Source organism: Biomphalaria glabrata, chromosome 12, assembly GCF_947242115.1.
Source record: "Biomphalaria glabrata chromosome 12, xgBioGlab47.1, whole genome shotgun sequence".
Classification (NCBI taxonomy): domain Eukaryota; kingdom Metazoa; phylum Mollusca; class Gastropoda; family Planorbidae; genus Biomphalaria; species Biomphalaria glabrata.
The window spans coordinates 5,893,823-5,913,273 of record NC_074722.1 but is presented as its reverse complement, the minus strand read 5'-3'; the positions used below and the strand labels follow the sequence as shown (position 1 = coordinate 5,913,273).

General features: G+C 39.6%; 3 protein-coding genes across 5 annotated transcripts in view; 2 read left to right on the top strand and 1 right to left on the bottom strand.

The window, feature by feature from the left end:
• LOC106051606 (uncharacterized) overlaps positions 1–6,190 on the top strand; it is a 21,503-nt gene extending 15,313 nt beyond the window's left edge. Inside the window, exons 3-4 of the mRNA XM_056006735.1 lie at positions 93–200; positions 778–6,190. Coding sequence (XP_055862710.1) covers positions 93–200; positions 778–3,749 — 3,080 coding nt within the window. The 3' untranslated portion in view covers positions 3,750–6,190. The remainder of the gene's footprint in view (positions 1–92; positions 201–777) is intronic.
• Positions 1–19,451, bottom strand: part of LOC106074487 (uncharacterized) — a 139,243-nt gene that overhangs the window by 112,271 nt on the left and 7,521 nt on the right. The gene's annotated exons all lie outside the window — the stretch shown is intronic.
• Positions 1–19,451, top strand: part of LOC106076700 (toll-like receptor 4) — a 25,680-nt gene extending 6,229 nt beyond the window's left edge. The window contains exons 1-3 of one of the 3 annotated variants that reach the window (XM_056006444.1): positions 10,499–10,667; positions 12,079–12,192; positions 12,922–19,451. In XM_056006444.1, the coding sequence (XP_055862419.1) occupies positions 12,941–15,886 (2,946 nt within the window). In that variant the 5' untranslated portion in view covers positions 10,499–10,667; positions 12,079–12,192; positions 12,922–12,940 and the 3' untranslated portion in view covers positions 15,887–19,451. Of the gene's footprint in view, positions 1–10,498; positions 10,668–12,078; positions 12,193–12,921 lie in introns of those variants that run through there. The other 2 variants (XM_056006446.1, XM_056006445.1) reach the window with 2 other exon arrangements.

Below are 19,451 nucleotides of genomic sequence, written 5' to 3'. Positions count from 1 at the left end.
TGAGGCAGATAACAGGACGTCTTAGTTCATAGTTTGAGGGGGACCACTGCTGAAAGCGAAACTTGAGTTACCCCATCTTATCTGTACTGCAGTTTGTCATGGGGAAGATACATTAGATCTGGGCCTTGGAGGAACACTTGTGTCGTCTGATGTGACCTACATGAGTACAGATTGTTTTATAAACATCCTTCTTCTGATATGTAAGGTTTTTTTTTTTCTTCTTATCTTGCATAAGAGTTTAAATGAAAGAGTAAGGAAAGACTTTATTATAAATATATGATAATAAAAATGTATTTATGCAGTGTTAAGTGACGGACGAGAGGCGCGATGGTTGAGTAGTAAAACGCTTGGCTTTTGAACCGAGGGGTTGTGAGTTCGAATCCTGGTGAAGACTTGGGATTTTTTTATTTCGAGATTTTTAGGCCGCCTTTGAGTCCACCCAGCTCTTATAAGTACCTGACATTATTTGGGGAAAAATATAGGCGGTTGGTCGTAGTGCTGGCCACATGACACCATCGGTAATCGTTGTTGACCATTGAAACAGACGACCATTGCATCATCTGCCCCAATAGATCGCAAGATCTGAAAGGGGTCAGTGACAGACAGACAGAAAATTGGACAGACGAAAGTGTCTATAACATTCTTTAGATTGTCTGCTAACCTCAATGACTCATTAATTTAACCATGTTACTCAATTCACATGTTTTAAAATGTTAAAACCTTTGACCTGTGACCTCTGACTCACAAATACTTGTATTGTTCACAGATCTCAGTGAGGTCAAAGAATGTTGCTATTTACTTTGATCTTAACTTCAGCCAGGTTGGAAGGCCTAACTAGTCATCAAGTTGTGAGTGGTATTTCTCCTGTCATTAGCGACGCCTCACCTCTGGAATATCTTCCAGAATATTTAGACCTAAGTGACAACGACACTTCTATGGAAGATACAAACAACGCCGAATATCGAACTGGATTCCGCAGTGGTCACGGCGATAGATTTGAATGTAAACCATGCATCTGTTCTCACAGTTATCATCAGTACATTCTAGCAAACTGCTCTTCCAGAAGACTGAGGGACGTTCCTGATTCTCTTCCTTCGGAACTTTGGTTGCTGAACATGACAGACAATGGAATGCAACTCTTTAATCCTGAGAGCATTCTACGCTACAAAAACCTAAACACGCTGATCATCTCCTATAACCGCAAGATAACTCATATTTCAAATGAAACTTTTTCAAACTTAACTTCAGGGCTGGTCATTCTAAACCTGACGAAGAACAGTATCAGCACCATCGATGACGGAAGCTTTCACTTCTTCGCTAACCTGCAACAACTAGATTTGGGGGAAAACAGTCTTACCAACATCACAGCAGGAATGTTCTTAGGTCTCCGTAGCTTAAGAAACTTAAATCTAACCAAAAACTCGATCTTGTTTATTGAAAATAGCACATTCGACGAAATGCAACATTTGAAGCTGTTGGACCTTAGTTTAAATAAACATCTTTCATATACCCTGAGAAAGTTCCCACCTCGTCTGTTTGAGAAGTTGTTCCGTCTCCAGAGTCTTTACATTCAAGGCAACACCATGGGTGACCACTCCTACCCCAATAGTGCGCTGCAAAAACTCACAAATCTTAAAATCCTCAGCTCAGACGCATTACTCAATTGTACATTCGGGCCTCAACTTCTGTCCCTGAAACATTTGCAGGAACTTTATCTAGGCACAAATTTCGGATTCTGTCGTCTGAGAAATCTTTCTCGAGACTTCTTCCAGTACACCCCTTATCTCAAGACGTTTGTAATTAACGGCTGCAACATTTTCCACATAGATCCTGAAGCTTATGCTAATGTTCCAAATCTACACACCCTGGAGATATCACACACTTCCCACACGTATGATCTTTACGAGGCTTTCGATCATCTCATTGGGCTCCAGAACTCATCCCTCAAAGTGCTCAGGTTAAAGTTCATGTACCGGACACACTTCCCGTGTCGCGAGTTGCGTGCCCAACATGCGAAATACTTACAGCACATTGCGCTGGAGGAGCTGGACCTGTCTCAGAACAGAATCGCTTTGATCGGCTTGGACTTCATCAGATTGCTTCCTAGAACTTTGAAGAAATTTGTTCTTAACTATAACAAAATCACTCCCTTTTCATTTAATCTAGAGCAGCTCGTCTTCCTGAATAATCTTTTAGAATTAGATGTTGAAAATCAAAATGACGATAGAACAGACTTTAAAAGCCAAGACTTCTCTTTAGTAACTGATTCGGAACCTACCATTAAGTCGAATTTATCGACTCCTTTGTGCAATTGTTTGCGATATAAATCTGAACTGCACAAGAATCAAGATCTAGAATCAACAATAGTTCCGTCAAGTGAATCAGTGTCAAAAAAAGAACAATTACCACCAAATTTAATTAAAATAAAAGCATCTGTATTCCTCAACTATGGATTCTTTATTCTTGGTCAAGTCTTCCAAGGCAATTGTTCTCTCAAGGAAGTAGATTTGTCTGACAGCTATTTTTCGAATTGGGGGGATCTGTATCTCTCTCCTCCGATAAAGAAAATCGACCTTAGCAGCAATTACTGCCGAAGGATCAACCCGAAATTTTTCCCTAAAAACAGTCCACTGGTCTATCTCAACCTGCATAATAATTTTCTAGGTGACGATTTCGCTAACGACAAGTATGGTAACATTTTCCGAAATCTGAACAAGTTATTTTACCTCGACATTTCAATGAACTTAATCTACAAACTTCCCAACCGGTTTCTTGCAGGTTTGACAAATTTGGAGACACTCATTGTATCAGATAACAAACTTCAGCTGTTGAATTTGACCTTTAGCCACATTACCAGACTTCAGCTTTTAGACTTTAGCAGGAACTCGATCACATGGATAACAGAGTCCACTCGAGATGACCTTGATGCTCTGGCCGCCATCACGGACTTCGAGCTCGACTTGACCTTTAACCCTTTACCCTGCACGTGCTCTGGGATTGAGCTCATAAAATGGCTGGCGACCACCAAAGTGAAGCTGATAGACCAAGTCAACTTGCGGTGTCGGTTGAAAGATGGAGGTTCAACGAGCGTGGGGGATCTGACTGAAATGTTGCTCTTTCTTCAAAGGTCTTGCATCTCAAAGTCTTGGATTCTTGCGGTCTCCATTCTTTCGGCTGTATTTATGGCAGTCGTGTTGGGTCTAGTGTTGATGTATAGGTATAGATGGAAGCTTAGATATCTTCGCAACGTAGCCATCGCCAAATTCATTGGGTTCGAACCCAAAAAACCCCACCAAGGTATATTTAAGTACGACGCCTTCTTGGTCTACGACAGTGACGACATGCAGTTTGTCCTGAACGAATGCGTCCAAGAGCTGGAGGTCAGGAGGGGTCTCAAACTGTGCATCGGGGACAGAGATTTCATGCCAGGGACATACGTCGCCAGTGATATAGTCAGCGCCGTGCAAAACAGTTACCGGACTGTTCTTCTGGTTACGCCCGAGTATTACGACGATGACTATGTCGAGTACGCGGTCAATATGGCCATCAATGAGGAAATACACACGTCCAGGCAGGTATTACATCTATGTCTGTATCAGCCAGTTGCCCTGGCGGAGATGCCTCGCGATCTTGTAGCCATCTTGAAGAGAAACGAATTTATCGAGTACCCACCGGAAGAAGAGATAACTCCAGGATTAATTGAAAACTTTTGGGATCAGTTAACTGCCGCTGTTCGACAAACTGAATGACTGCTGCTTTCTTCATAAAATAATTCAGTTTAAAAACATTTATTTCATTATAATTGTACGTCCAGCGAATATTCATTTTTTTGTAATCTAGTCATTTGTGCTAGCAGGCTTTTGAAGTTAGTCGATTTATTAGATTTCGTATAAATCTACTCTATACTTAAATACCACATTTCAACGCGTCTTATTGCGTTAGTCCTTACTTACAGTGTATTTTATACTATGTGGGCCAGTGTTATCCAGCTTAATATGGGAGACATCTTAAAGAGTCACCGTGTTGTGCGTCAGCACCCTCAAGTTATCTACACCAAGGTATTGAAAACTCACCTTCGTAATAAGTACTCATTGCAATGATTGCTACGGTCTACAGCCGCCTGTTATAGTATTGGCTAATTATTTGTTCCCTGTTGAGGTAAACAACTGGAGAGAAAGGACATGGCACAAATGTGCTCACCACGGGTAGACAGCTTTGTGTAGTAAAGCTACGTTATTGGAGTTCTGTCCTACGGATTTTTTTTTTGTAATTACAAAGCTTATATCAACTTACACTGTCTGGTAAAAAGTTTGTAAACGTTATTTCTCCCACATCCATTCTGGGATCAAGTTGAAACCTTGTACAATTATTCATGTTTGTTTGTAGAATGTTTTACATGTTTCTGGTGTTCCGTCAGAGTTTAAGATAATTTACTTCCTAGCCCAAACGACGGGGGATGGCGGCGGCCAGGGTATTAACGCGAGACCATCGTGAAGTCAGAACGACAGTCCAGCGCTGAACCGCACGACCAGGCAGCCATGACTGGCAATGTACTAACAACTTTTCATATTGGGAGTGTGAATGTATTTATTAGGAATTGATGTTTTTAAAAATAATTTTATAAAAACTTCTTGGAAGTTTAACAAAAGTTTCTGTTTTCTTATTACTTGGAAATATTCGCAACTCTGAAGATACCTGTGTGTGTGTGAGAAAGAGAGAGAGATAGTACGTGTGTGTTTATAGATCTGAAAAGTAGGAAGTATATTTTATTTTCCCCATAAAGATTATAATATTGCTGTAGCATGTAGTATTATTGCCCTAGACTCTCATATTCATAGCATACTCCACACATTATAGTCCTTGTTCATATTCCACACATTATAGTTCTTGTTCATACTCCACACATTATAGTCCTTGTTCATACTCCACACATCATAGTCCTTGTTTATACTCCACACATTATAGTCCTTGTTTATACTCCACACATTATAGTCCTTGTTCATACTCCACACATTATAGTCCTTGTTCATATTCCACACATTATAGTTCTTGTTCATACTCCACACATTATAGTCCTTGTTCATACTCCACACATCATAGTCCTTGTTTATACTCCACACATTATAGTCCTTGTTTATACTCCACACATTATAGTCCTTGTTTATACTCCACACATTATAGTCCTTGTTCATACTCCACACATTATAGTCCTTGTTCATATTCCACACATTATAGTTCTTGTTCATACTCCACACATTATAGTCCTTGTTCATACTCCACACATCATAGTCCTTGTTTATACTCCACACATTATAGTCCTTGTTCATACTCCACACATCATAGTTCTTGTTCATATTCCACACATTATAGTCCTTGTTCATACTCCACACATTATAGTCCTTGTTCATACTCCACACATTATAGTCCTTGTTCATACTCCACACATTATAGTCCTTGTTCATACTCCACACATTATAGTCCTTGTTCATACTCCACACATTATAGTCCTTGTTCATACTCCACACATTATAGTCCTTGTTCATACTCCACACATTTTAGTCCTTGTTCATACTCCACACATTATAGTCCTTGTTCATACTCCACACATCATAGTCCTTGTTCATACTCCACACATTATAGTCCTTGTTCATACTCCACACATCATAGTCCTTGTTCATGCTCCTCAGATTATAGTCATTGGTCAGACCCCACACATTATAATTTACTTTTTGAAGAGTGAAGTTTGAATAGTTTATATTAGTTAACAAGAAATGAAGGTGAGTGTCCCTGCTAGTGAAGTTTTACATTTACATTGTTCCACAGGCTGACTCTATGAATGCCATTTTAATTACTTCTCATTGTCATTGTGTGTGTAGAGCAGTGATGCCCAAACAACGACCTGTAACTTACCAAAGAGATCACGGAGGTCACGGCCCTATCAGGCCTCTGACAGTGGTCTGTCCGGCCCTCCGACACCTCTGCCCGCAATGAGACCGCATAGGCTTGGTAGAACTGGACTCAACGTGTATTTTGGTGGCGATGCGTGTCGGAGATTTTATTTCCACTAAGGCTGAAGCAGTCAGGGCACTACTGTTGTAAGGCTTATCGCGTGTAACCTTTAATCTGTCTCACAAAACATTGGTTCATGAATCTGTTCATAATTGCAAATTAAACCAATGTTTGATTTTTTGTATATAGTTCATGTTTTCTTTTGTAACTAGAAAATGAATGCATTGAAGTTATATATGGAAGGAAGGTCTATTATCAGGCGAGAAACAAAGACTACTCCTTAGGGAAGCGCGCTCTGTCGAATGGATGGTTAATAATTGATCTTCTTTTATATTAACAAACCCCTTTATCAGCATTTGATCTTTATTAACAAATTAGTTTATTTATCCACGGCTTAATAAGAGAATAACGAAAAGAGGCAGAGAAGAAATGATAAAAACTTAGAATTAGGAACAAAAAAAATGGATTCTGAACAACGAAACAAAGATATTTTTTTAAAATTAAGTTAAATACAAGAACTTTTGAAAAAAAAAAAAAACTCAGAAAACGGTCACTTCTGGGCTAGATATGGCAAAATATGTAGGTCACAGCGAGGACTGCGTCTGGTCTTCAGAATCGATAACAAGACATTATTATTTACTATAAATTGCAATGATGTTAAGTCTATAGCTATATAGTCGACAGTCTACATCTTCGTTGTAGCTTATATCAGTCTCACTCTCTAGTTGTCCGATAATCATATTTGACACTGACATATAATATCTAAACTTTTCAAGGCATAATAACAATTCAATATAGGACTTATTCTTATAAGTGTTTCTTTTTCTGTAGTGCCATAAAAGCTTAGAACGGGTTGCGTGAATCAGACAGAAAAATCAAATACATATCATAGTTTAAGTCTTTAATTAGCTTGCACGACTAGACTAACACCTGGAAATGCGTAGGTCGTAATTATATATTGTGTGTGTGTGTTCATAAGATGACCGCTGGTCGTCCACTGTTAATGTATATTGATGTATGCAAAAGCTATATGAAGCTCTTCAAAATCGTCACTAACAGTTGGGAAAAAGAGGTCACATGGAGAGCGAGCATAAAGGAAGGGTTCTGGATTGGTTGATAGTTTGTATTCGTAATGAATGGGCTCGGGGTGGCATTTATTTTGCTTTCTCCTCCTGCCCATGATAAACGGGGGCGTAATGTTCCCCCAACGGGGCGTGGAGCGGGTTGGACTGGAGATAAAACACATAAACATTTTTCATCAAATACACTCTGTGTCTATGTGTGTGAGTGTGTGTTTATGTGTGTGTGTTTATGTGCGTGTGCGCGTGTGTTGTCCGGGAAGTGGTGTTTTTGTCAAAGAATTGTAACAAATACTATTAAAAACTGACGTCTGCTAAGCCAATGCTAAGAATTAGTGAGGCAGGTGGGGGGGGACTACTTAATCCTTACTACAAATGGAGGCAATTTTTTCTTCTGCTGCAAACTGTTTCATTCGTCCAAACTTTATTTTAACTTTTAACAATACGTGCTAAGTATTAAGTTCATAGCCTTGTAATTAACAAAGAGGTCACCATAACCAGTTATGATTTAGTTTTCATTATTCACGTTGTTTTAGCTTGCAGACGACATGTTTAATTCAACATATTTTTGTCAAGGCAAACGCTCTTACTCACTTTTCTCTCTCTCTCTCTCTCTTGTACAGTTTCTCTCTTTGCCTATTGTTGTAGTTTTTGAGTTATTTTGGTCCAAACTAATAAACTTATTTTTAATGTTCATTTTCTGGTTCTTACAATCCTGACCAGATGCCATACACACCAGAAGTAGAAAAAAGGGCAAAGGTGCAACTGTGACCCCAGCTGTGTATCAAGAATTGGTCTTAACAGTAGTGACACAAGAAGTTTCAAAGGGGAATAATAAATAATTTATCCAGACGTAAAGTGCCACATATACAGAGAGTAGTTCTGAGTTTATTTTAAACTAGTCGACCGGCGGCGTAGCATACACCGCTATTTTGCAGGGCCAACCTCAGGCCACTGCAACCTATGCGACCGCATTGGGCCCCGCACTTTCATAGGACCCGCGCTAATTCTAGGTGTATAAATTATTAAATTAAACCATATTATAACTTAAAACAGATTTCCCGCGCCCTCCTGTCGATTTACCAGGAGCTCCTGAAAATTTTCCGAAATTACAAAATATACGAAAAGTCCTTAAAATATACGGAAATATAGAGACAAAAATTGTCATTTTGAGGTGTCATTCAATATGGAAAACGCCAATCCTACGCGTGATAAATAAAAATGGCATTATGCATTAGCCGTAATTGTGTAATCTGGTAAAAGAAGCTTATCGCGCCTCAAACTAATGAAGAATTACTTGAGGTCAACAATTCTCAAAGATAGATTGAAACATTTGGTAATTCTTACTATTGAGCGTGATCTATGTAGGAAACAGAATTATTATGCTATACTTTATGACTTTGCTACACGCAAGGCTCGTAAAGTAATTCTGTACAAAGTAAAGAATGAATAAAATGCATAGACGAATTTATTTTCTAATACAAACTCTTAAATTTCACTTATTATCCGCTTCCCATACCCAAACTTGGCCCCGCGAAATCCGTTTCGCATAGGATCCCACAATGCTATTTAGTGACGGGTGAATATACATAGTAGATTACTTGTTCTCTTTCCATGACTTCTTGGTCACAATGGTTAAGTCTGGAGTTGCTATTTAGTGTTTGTAAAATGTTTGTTTGTAAAATGTTTACTTCCTAGTACAAACCTCCCGCAGGACGAAGGGGGGTGGGAACGGGCAGGGTTTGAACCCGGGACTATCGATACATCCGAACGACAGTCCAGCGCGCAAACCGCACGACCAGGAAGCCATCCGTAGTGACAGGTGAATACTACTTGTTCTCCCCCTCTTGTTTTTTCGTCGGGTAACTCTATTTGCAGAAGTAAAAGAGTGATCTTTCCTTTACTTCTTTTCGCCCATGAATAAAATTATATATATATATATATAGTTGGTAATCTATACCAACTAAGCGAGAAGCCTTATTAACAATTAGAGCAGTTTTTCTAAATCTATTACTTGTTCTTTATGAATAGAAATGCCTTCACGAAATTACATATATGCACTAATTATTAAAAAATTTGGAAGAAGAAACAAGGCTTCTTAATTAGATCATTTAAATTTGTAAAACTATGTTTACATGTTGTCTCCAGGTCTACTTGTTGAATATTCAATATGGATACATATCAGTGGAGCAATGTATGATATTGCCTAGTGGCAGAAAGATAATTATAGGTTATTATTACAATTGAAAGAAAATGAGACTCAGAAAAGGTTGAGAAAGTTTGGCATGAATTACAAAACGATTTGAGTTCAAACCTCATTTCACTCGTGAAAACACTTAAAGCGCTACTTAATTGTTCTTTAAAATTATAATTGTAAAAAAAAATCTCTTTCTTTATGACTAACTATGACAAAATGATCCAAAAACAAATATGTCCGTAAAATTTATACCAAATTGTGGCTATAATGAACTATCCTGTACAGAGGTGAAAGTAGGGATAGAGTGGGACACTGAGCCAGGTACTGCGTTCTCTCACTAGTTTATATTAAGTAAAGGGAGGCGACTTAATAAACGGTATACATTATGTACATAGACATAAATAAATATAGACTGGCCGATTAAAGAGTTTTATGAAACGAAAATTTGTCACTTGCAATTTTGTGTACTTTATTATACAGCATTTATGAGCAGTATAAAAGTTAAGTATTCATATCTATTTCAGCCACACACCTATATAAGTATTAAAATGTTTTCACTAGTGTTTTGTTTAATCTCTAAGAATGAAGATCATGCAATTTTACATAATTCGGAAATCCGAATACAATTGATATACATGTTTTCAAGTTACATAAAGTTACTTCCTTCGGCCAGTCTATATTATTGTATAGCTATGATTATGTAGCATTCAGAATTAAGCAACATTTTCGTGTGACGTCCTCAGAACAAAAAAAAGTCCCAATCGTTAGACAGGAAAGGCGATAAAAAGCTGTAGGCCCACACACAGATATACCTACACCAATCAGAGGTGACAAGTTATAAGAATGTCTTAAAACATCAATACACAGCATGTATCATTTACATTTGTATCATTCCCCCCCCCCCCCCAAGAAATGGTGTGATTTTTTTTCCACAGATATTTGCCTCGGGGGCGACTACATATACTGCCCCACACACACAAACTAATGATTATATTTTAAATCAGAGGGGAGGGACAACATACTATTACAATGCATTAAAATATCAATGGATTAAAATATCAATATAAAGCATATATTTCTAGATAAGTTACTATTTTTTAAAATAATGTGTGTGATTATTACACTAAACTTCGTCCGTCCGAAGCCCCGCAACCCTCTCCTGATCCGCCTATGATGTGGCCTGGGATAGCTTTTGACATCCCTCCAAATGAGAGACGTCTGCAATTCGTTTCCTGTTTTATTTAACCCGTACCGACAAAAAATTATTGGCAGTACCAAGGACATACGGCTTTCAAGGGAGATAACAAGTTGGATGTGTAGGATATTTAAACATTTGTCTTCGTTTAGTTACCGAGAAGAAAAAAGAAACAGTATCAGATTTGGTAACGTTTGTTTTTTAATTCTTTGTTTTTCACCTTTTTTTCCCTGTGATCAGCTTGATCTATAAAAAAAAAAAAAAAGATTGTCCGTAAGGCATGCGCATAGAGTCATAGACTCAACTACTAGGTGTAATTAAAAGGCACATCCTTCGCCGATCACCTATTCATAGTTACATTACAGAGTAAATGGGGAAAGAGAATAGTTCTATTAAGAGTAATAGGCAATCAAAATAGAACTCAGAAGAGATCATGTCCAATGCCTGTGGGGAACATCGCAACGCAGAGAACAAGATTGTTTCTTATTGTGAAGCCAACGCCATGCATTCTCGGACCTTGTTCTGGCTTCTTACCAGTAGAATGTAAAACTATTTTCTGTAAGAGATCCACTGTCTGTCTGTCAGTCTGGTTTCTTGCAGGCAGGCCACATTAACGCCTGCTGAGTTCTCTGTCGATGATGGCAGTTTGACGCATGTCAGTGACGAGTTCTGATTCTGGCAGATTGGCTTAAGGCAGGCAGAAGCTATCCAATGATGCTGAAGGGCCCCTGTACCGCTGATAGTGGTCTTTGGAATTCCAGCTTATGCAAACTTGGAAATTATCACCGGTAAATATCACTCTCCTTCTTTTTTCAGACGCTTTACTCTCACAGAGAGAGGCTGAGTGGCCTATAGGGCAGAGGATGTAAAGGTAATATGTTTCTGTGGCCCACGGTTTACTAGGGTGTCTTGTGGCCAGCACAACGACCAACCGCCTTTACTTTTCCCCAACTAATGTCAAGTACCCAGAGCCGGTCTTAGGCCACTGCAACCTATGCGGCCGCAGTGGGCCCCGCACTTTCATAGGCCCCGCGCGATGCGAATTCTAGGTGTAAATTATTGAATTAAACCATTTTAAATTATTATTAAAGTTTTCCTGGAATTCTCCTGAAAGTATAAAATATACGAAAAAGTCATGAAAATGTCCTGAGATTATTAAAATCTTCTTAAAAACTGATTGTCATTTTGATGTGTCATTCAATATGGAAAACGCCAATCCTACTCGCGAATAAAAAAAAAGGCATTGTCAGCTTTAATTTAATAAAAATGTGATAATAAGCCGAATTTTAACCAAACAAGAACTTCAAATACTTAATTTACTTCAATAGTCACTAGTATACAAATATAGATCTAAATCTATCTCGACCTCTTATATATTTAAAAAAAAGCGATATTTTGCGAGTCGATAGTAAATCTAAAAGGCAGATCTGAATGTTTGTCGGCTTTTTGTTGGGAAACCACTATCATAACTATCTACTGTTGATGGCTCGTAAAGTTAATTTTACAATGAATTTGTACTTAGTAAAGTAGGAATAAAATGCAAAGACGAATTTATTTTCTAATACAAAATCTTAATTTTCACTTATTATCCTTATCAGAACCCAAAGTAGGCCCCGCGCAATCTGTTTCGCATAGGGCCCCGAGACCTGTAGGACCGGCCCTGCAAGTACCCATTAGAGCTGGGTGGACTCAGAGGCGCCCTAAGATCCTACGTAAGTCTACAATATATTTTTCTTATGTTTTTCAATTCACGGAAACAGATGACCTTTATATCATTTGCCCTATAGATCACAAGGTCTGAAAGGGGAACTTTAACTAACGTAGGGCTAACTTTTTTTGTTGTGGTCGGGAAAGGAGTGGTGGGGGGGAGGGGGGGGAGCGGATAAGTAAAAGTGATATATGAATTTATTTGGCTAAACGCTTGTTGTGTGTGTCAGTGTGGAAAGGGGGGGGGGAGGATTGTAAAATGGATAGCTATAAATCAAGTTAAAAGTCTATGTCAGAGAAATTACAGCGGGGGGCGAAAAGAAAGGTTCCAGAGAGAAAGAAAGAAGGAGAAAGAGAGAGAGAGAGGTAGAGATCGAAAGAAAATGGATGAGAGAAGGAAAGTGAACGAAAGTAGGCCACTCTAAATCACTGTAACATATGCTAGAGATCACCAAAATAATTTGTTAGGGGGTCGTTTAAATGTGGGTAGTGTGGCCCAACTACTGGAAATGCTATAAAAAAAATAGAGGAGGGATTTCCGGCCGTAATGAAGAATATAGAGCCTGGGAATAAATCAACGGTCGTAACCGGTGGGCAATGCTTGCAATATTTATAAATCAAAAAGAAATAACTCATTAATTTTAACCATGTTACTCAATTCACATGTTTTAAAATGTTAAAACCTTTGACCTGTGACCTCTGACTCACAAGTATTCATGTCGTAATGTTCACAGATCTCAGTGAGGTCAAAGAATGTTGCTACTTACTTTGATCTTAACTTCAGCCAAGTTGGAAGGCCTCACTAGTCATCAAGTTGTGAGTGGTATTTCTCCTGTCATTAGCGACGCCTCACCGCTGGAATATCTTCCACAATATTTAGACCTAAGTGACAACGACAATTCTATGGAAGATACAAACGCCGAATATCGAACTGGATTCCGCAGTGGTCACGGCGATAGATTTGAATGTAAACCATGCATCTGTTCTCACAGTTTATCTCAGTACATTCTAGCGAACTGCTCTTCCAGAAGACTGAGGGACGTTCCTGATTCTCTTCCTCCGGAACTTTGGTTGCTGAACATGACAGACAACGAAATTCAACTCTTTAATCCTGAGAGCGTTCTACGCTACAAAAACCTAAACACACTGATCATCTCCTATAACCGCAAGATAACTCATATTTCAAATGAAACTTTTTCAAACTTAACTTCAGGGCTGGTCATTCTAAACCTGACGAAGAACAGTATCAGCACCATCGATGACGGAAGCTTTCGCTTCTTCGCTAACCTGCAACAACTGGATTTGGGCGAAAACAGTCTTACCAACATCACAGCAGGAATGTTCTTAGGTCTCCGTAGCTTAAGAAACTTAAATCTAACCAAAAACTCCATCGTGTTTATTGAAAATAGCACATTCGACGAAATGCAACATTTGAAGCTGTTGGACCTTAGTTTAAATAAACATCTTTCATATACCGTGAGAAAGTTCCCACCTCGTGTGTTTGAGAAGTTGTTCCGTCTCCAGAGTCTTTACATTCAAGGCAACACCATGGGGGACCACTCCTACCCCAACAGTGCGCTGCAAAAGCTGACAAATCTTAAAATCCTCAGCTCAGACGCATTACTCAATTGTACATTCGGGCCTCAACTTCAGTCCCTGAAACATCTGAAGGAGCTTCATTTAGGCACAAACTGCCGTCTTAAAAATCTGACTCGAGACTTCTTCCAATACATTCCATATCTCAACACGTTCGTTCTTAGCGGCTGCAAACTTGTTTACATAGATCCTGAAGCTTATTCTAATGTTCCAAATCTGCACACCCTGGAGATATCACACACTTCCCACACGTATGATCTTTACGAGGCTTTCGATCATCTCATTGGGCTCCAGAACTCCTCCCTCAAAGTGCTCAGGTTAAAGTTCATGTACCGGACACACTTCCCGTGTCGCGAGTTGCATGCCCAACATGCGAAATACTTGCAGCACATTGCGCTGGAGGAACTGGACCTGTCTCAGAACAGAATCGCTTTGATTGGCTTGGACTTCATCAGATTGCTTTCTAGAACTTTGAAGAAACTAGTTTTTAACTATAACAAAATCACTCCCTTTTCATTTAATCTAGAGCAGCTCGCCTTTCTGAATAATCTTTTAGAATTAGATGTTGAAAATCAAAAAGATGACAGTAATGATTTTAATTCCAATGACTTTTCTTTAGCAACTGATTCGGATCATAGCATTGCACCAAACTCATCTACAACTCTATGCAATAGTTTGCTTTATAAGACTGAACTACACAAGAATCAAGCTCTAGAATCAGCCAGAGTTCCGTTAAAAGATTCATGGCCAGTAAAATTACCACCAAATTTAAGTAAAATAAAAGCATCTGAATTCCTCGACTATGGATTCTTTATTCTTGGTCATGTCTTCCAGGACAATTGCTCTCTCAAGGAAGTGGATTTGTCTGACAGCTATTTTTCGAATTGGGGGGATCTGTATCTCTCTCCTCCGATAAAGAAAATCGACCTTAGCAGCAATTACTGCCGAAGGATCAACCCGAAATTTTTCTCTAAAAACAGTCCACTGGTCCATCTCAACCTGCAAAATAATTTTCTAGGTGACGATTTCGCTAACGACAAGTATGGTAACATTTTCCGAAATCTGAACAAGTTATTTTACCTCGACATTTCAATGAACTTAATCTACAAACTTCCCAACCGGTTTCTTGCAGGTTTGACAAATTTGGAGACACTCATTGTATCAGATAACAAACTTCAGCTGCTGAATTTGACCTTTAGACACCTTACCAGACTTCAGCTTTTGGACTTTAGCAGGAACTCGATCACAGGAATAACTGAATCTACTCGAGATGATCTTGATGCTCTGGCCGCCATCACGGACTTCGAGCTCGACTTGACCTTTAACCCTTTACCCTGCACGTGCTCTGGGATTGAGCTTATGAAATGGCTGGCGACCACCAAAGTGAAGCTAATAAACCAAGTCAACTTACAGTGTCGGTTGGAAAATGATGTAGCGACTAGCGTGGGGGATCTTAAAGAGAGGTTGAATTTTCTTCAAAGATCTTGCATCTCAAAGTCTTTGATTCTCGTTGTCTCAATTCTTTCCACTATGTTTGTGGCAGTCGTGTTGGGTCTACTGTTGATGTATAGATATAGATGGAAGCTTAGATATCTTCGCAACGTAGCCATCGCCAAATTCATTGGGTTCGAACCCAAAAAACCCCAACAAGGTATATTTAAGTACGACGCCTTCTTGGTCTACGACAGTGACGACATGCAGTTTGTCCTGAACGAATGCGTCCAAGAGCTGGAGGTCAGGAGGGGTCTCAAACTGTGCATCGGGGACAGAGATTTCATGCCAGGGACATACGTCGCCAGTGATATAGTCAGCGCCGTGCAAAACAGTTACCGGACTGTTCTTCTGGTTACGCCCGAGTTTTACGACGATGACTATGTCGAGTACGCGGTCAATATGGCCATCAATGAGGCAATCCACACGTCCAGGCAGGTATTACATCTATGTCTGTATCAGCCAGTTGCCCTGGCGGAGATGCCTCGCGATCTTGTAGCCATCTTGAAGAGAAATGAATTTATCGAGTACCCACCGGAAGAAGAGATAACTCCAGGATTAATTGAAAACTTTTGGGATCAGTTAACTGCCGCTGCTCGACAAACAGACTGAACGCTGTTTTCTTCATAAAATAATTCAGATGTTCTTAAATGTATTTTAAAAACATTTATTTCATTGTAATTGTACGTCCAGAGAATATTCTTTTATTTTTATCTAGTCATTTGAAGTTAGTCAATTCATTGGATTTCCTGTCAACCTACTTTATACTCAAGTGGCACAATTCAACCATCTTGTATGTGTTTGCTCTGACTTACAGGGTATATAATAATATGAGCTACGTGTGTTACACTGCAGCCTATGGCACACGTGTTGAAGAGTCACTGTGTGGTGTGTCAGCACACTGACACTGTGTGCTCCAAAGTTGTGAAAACAGTCAGAAATAGTCATTGCAGTGGTTGTCATCGTCTACAAGTAACCCATCATAGAATTATTTAATGTGTTGTTTTTTCTGTGTTGTTTACAAGTAGAGAGAGTAAATATGTCACTAATGTGCTTACCGCGGATAGAGTGTAGTATTGTTGCATTGTGTTCTGTCCTTAAGTCTACTAGATCTATAAGCTTACAATTTCTTCATAGTCAAAGCATGATCAAGACCTTAAGTCATAAGTCAAGTTCCCCTTTCGGACCTTGTGGTCTATAGGTCAGATGATGTAAAGGTCACCTGTTACTGTGACCTGCGGTTAACGAGGATGTCATGTGGCCAGCACAACGACCTACCGCCTTTACTTTTCCCCAACTTATGGGGACCCATTAGAGCTGGGTGGACTCAAATGCGCCGAAATTAAAAATCCCTGTCTTCACCAGGATTCGAACCCGGATAGATTAAAATAGTTATATAATAGTTATGTATCACATTTTAGAGAGTTACATATCACGACATTTACAGAGTTTTATAACGCGACATTTACAGAGAGTTATATAATACATCAGCTCCTCCATTCAAACAAGTTTCCTCATGCGTAGCAAAATCTTTTGTAGACGTATGACCCCGGAAGTTAATTAAACTATTCTCTGACACTTAACAAAAGAAGAGCTCTCTCTGCGTAAAAAGACAAAGCTTTGTTTAAAGTGTGATTACTTTCCCGATCACGGCATTATGCTTTATAGTACTGACGGGTGACGGCCTGTGGAAATTTGAAATGACATTCCGGTTGGTTACAAAACTCAAAAGTTGGCAGGTCACCTGAATATAGTGGCACAAAGACATTGACTAAATAGACTAATTTAAAAAGCATCTTAATCACTCGAACACGGCTTCCTTCTGTTGAAGAAATGTTTTTGAAAGATGAATTCCCAAAAGACACAAAAATTCTTTAAGATGATCTGCACCCATTGAACCACTAATACATCAGGTATGAACGAAGCCCGGGTACGCTGTTCTGCCTCATCGTGGCGCCTGGGTGGAAACGGCTAGGGTAGCTAGGCTAAATGAATGGCGAAACACAACTCCCGTGGGGATGCCCACGGGTAGACGAGAGTCCACCCCATGCACGGGCGGGGTTGCGAAAAAAGTCCCCACAAACCTGTCACACATCCATGCGCTGTTCCTCAAAGGGACCGTTACATAAATGGCGAGTCCCCCACGGTTAGCTTGGTATAACGAAGGAAAATGGCGGAGACTCCCGGTGTCCTCGGCCTTCGGCCATGTGCAGCCAAGCATGCGTCGGGGGCCAAAGACATTGGAAACAGCAATGCTTTACATAGGCATTGACTCGGGTCTCTCTCAAACAGAACTGTGTTCTCATAGGTTGTTGTTTTTTTTATTGTTTGGCGTCCAAACAGGATTTTTTTTCAAACTTCAGCCCTTGGACATAAACAAGGTATGAACGAAGCGGTCGTCTCCTCTCCATTAAGGCTACAACAGAAAGATTTGAAATCTTTATACCACTTTCAGACAGGGTGTTTCAAAGTCACTTGTCGTCACTGAGAAGTACATTGAAGCCTGATTCGCAAAGTGTTTCGCGTGTAAGTGTCGTTTGTGTTTGTATCTATATTGCCATTGTTACAATAGTAATGCTGAGTTGGACAACTATAGTCAAACTGAATTTCCATTTGTTTGTACTAATACAATCTTATCTTATGTCTACTTATAATACTTCATAAGCTTTCAATCGCCGCCAAATTAAGAAATATTACTTAATTCTTTTGATTCACTGTGAACCCTAGGGCTGCACAGGACTCTGGCCAATTCCCCTCAGTTGGGTCCAATGCCCGTCTCTGATTCTTGTTCTACTGATCTCCTCAATGTTCGCTTTGGTCTCCCAGCCTTAGTCTGTCTCTGCTTCTTGTTCTACTGATTTCCTCAATGTTCGCTTTGGTCTCCCAGCTTTAGTCTGTCTCTGATTCTTGTTCTACTGATTTCTTCAATGTTCGCTTTTGGTCTCCCAGCTTTAGTCTTCCCCTCTAGATTCCAGTCAAGAGCCTGCATTGCAATAGGGTCGATTGTTCTTCGCGTTGTATGTCCAATTCAGCCCCTTTAGCGTCTTTTTTTTTTTTGAATATTTGTTAAGTACCATGAGTACCCACTTATTCTTAGACTCGCATATGTGTGCAGCCTTGAACAGACTTTACAGAGATGAATTAATGGATAATGTGTGTGACCTAACCAGCCTGATTTTATTATACAGGCTTCCACGGCGTGATTGCTGAATTGTAAATTGCTTGGTTTCTGAGTTGTAAATTGCTTGGTTTCTGAATCCAGGGTGTCGATATGGATTTTGAACTACGGAATATAGGGCACCACTGCGTCCACCCTTAGGGGGCACGGTGGATGAGTGGTTAAGCGCTTGGCTTCCAAACCAGAAGTCTTGGGTTCGAATCTCGGTGAGGACTGGGATTTAAAATTTCGGGATTCTTAGGGCGCCCCTGAGCCCACCCAACTCTAATGGGTACCTGATTTTAGTTGGGGAAAGTAAAGGCGGTTGGTCGTTGTGCTGGCCACATGACACCCTGCTCGTTAACCGTTAGCCATAAAAACAGATGACCTTAACATAATCTGGCCCATAGATTGCAAGGTCTGAACGCAAGCTTTTTACCTTTACTGCTTCCTGGTATACTTTGAAGAATTCAAGGTGGTTGAATTGCTCGTTGTGCTGGCCACATAACACCCTAGTTAACCGTCGACCATAGAAACAGATAAGCTTTCACCTCATAGATCGCAAGGTCTGAAAGAGATACCTTTACCCTATTTTCCCACAAAGTCACTATTTTATGAGGGAGAAAAAAAGTGTTGGCTATTTTTAGAATTCATTCTTTGCCTGAATCCTTTGTTCAGACTTGTGTGTGTTGTGTTTGAGACGTAGTCGACTACGACTGAAGGCGGACAACAATTTGGTCTTTATGTTTTATTGTAAAGAAAGGCTCATGATCTATCTATCCAGATGTGTAAGTACTTCATGTGAAATACCAACATAAATCTGTGTGTTGCTCAGTACATTATGCAGCACACAATGGCGGATGGGGTTGTTAAAATATGGTTCAATGATCCGAAGCAAAATTTTGAAAGTAAATCATTTGCATATTTGGTAAAGAAAAAAACACACGCATATTTTCCCTACACTTAACATATGTCGCATCGCTCTCCCAACTGATCGATGCTATTTTCACTTTTTTTTTT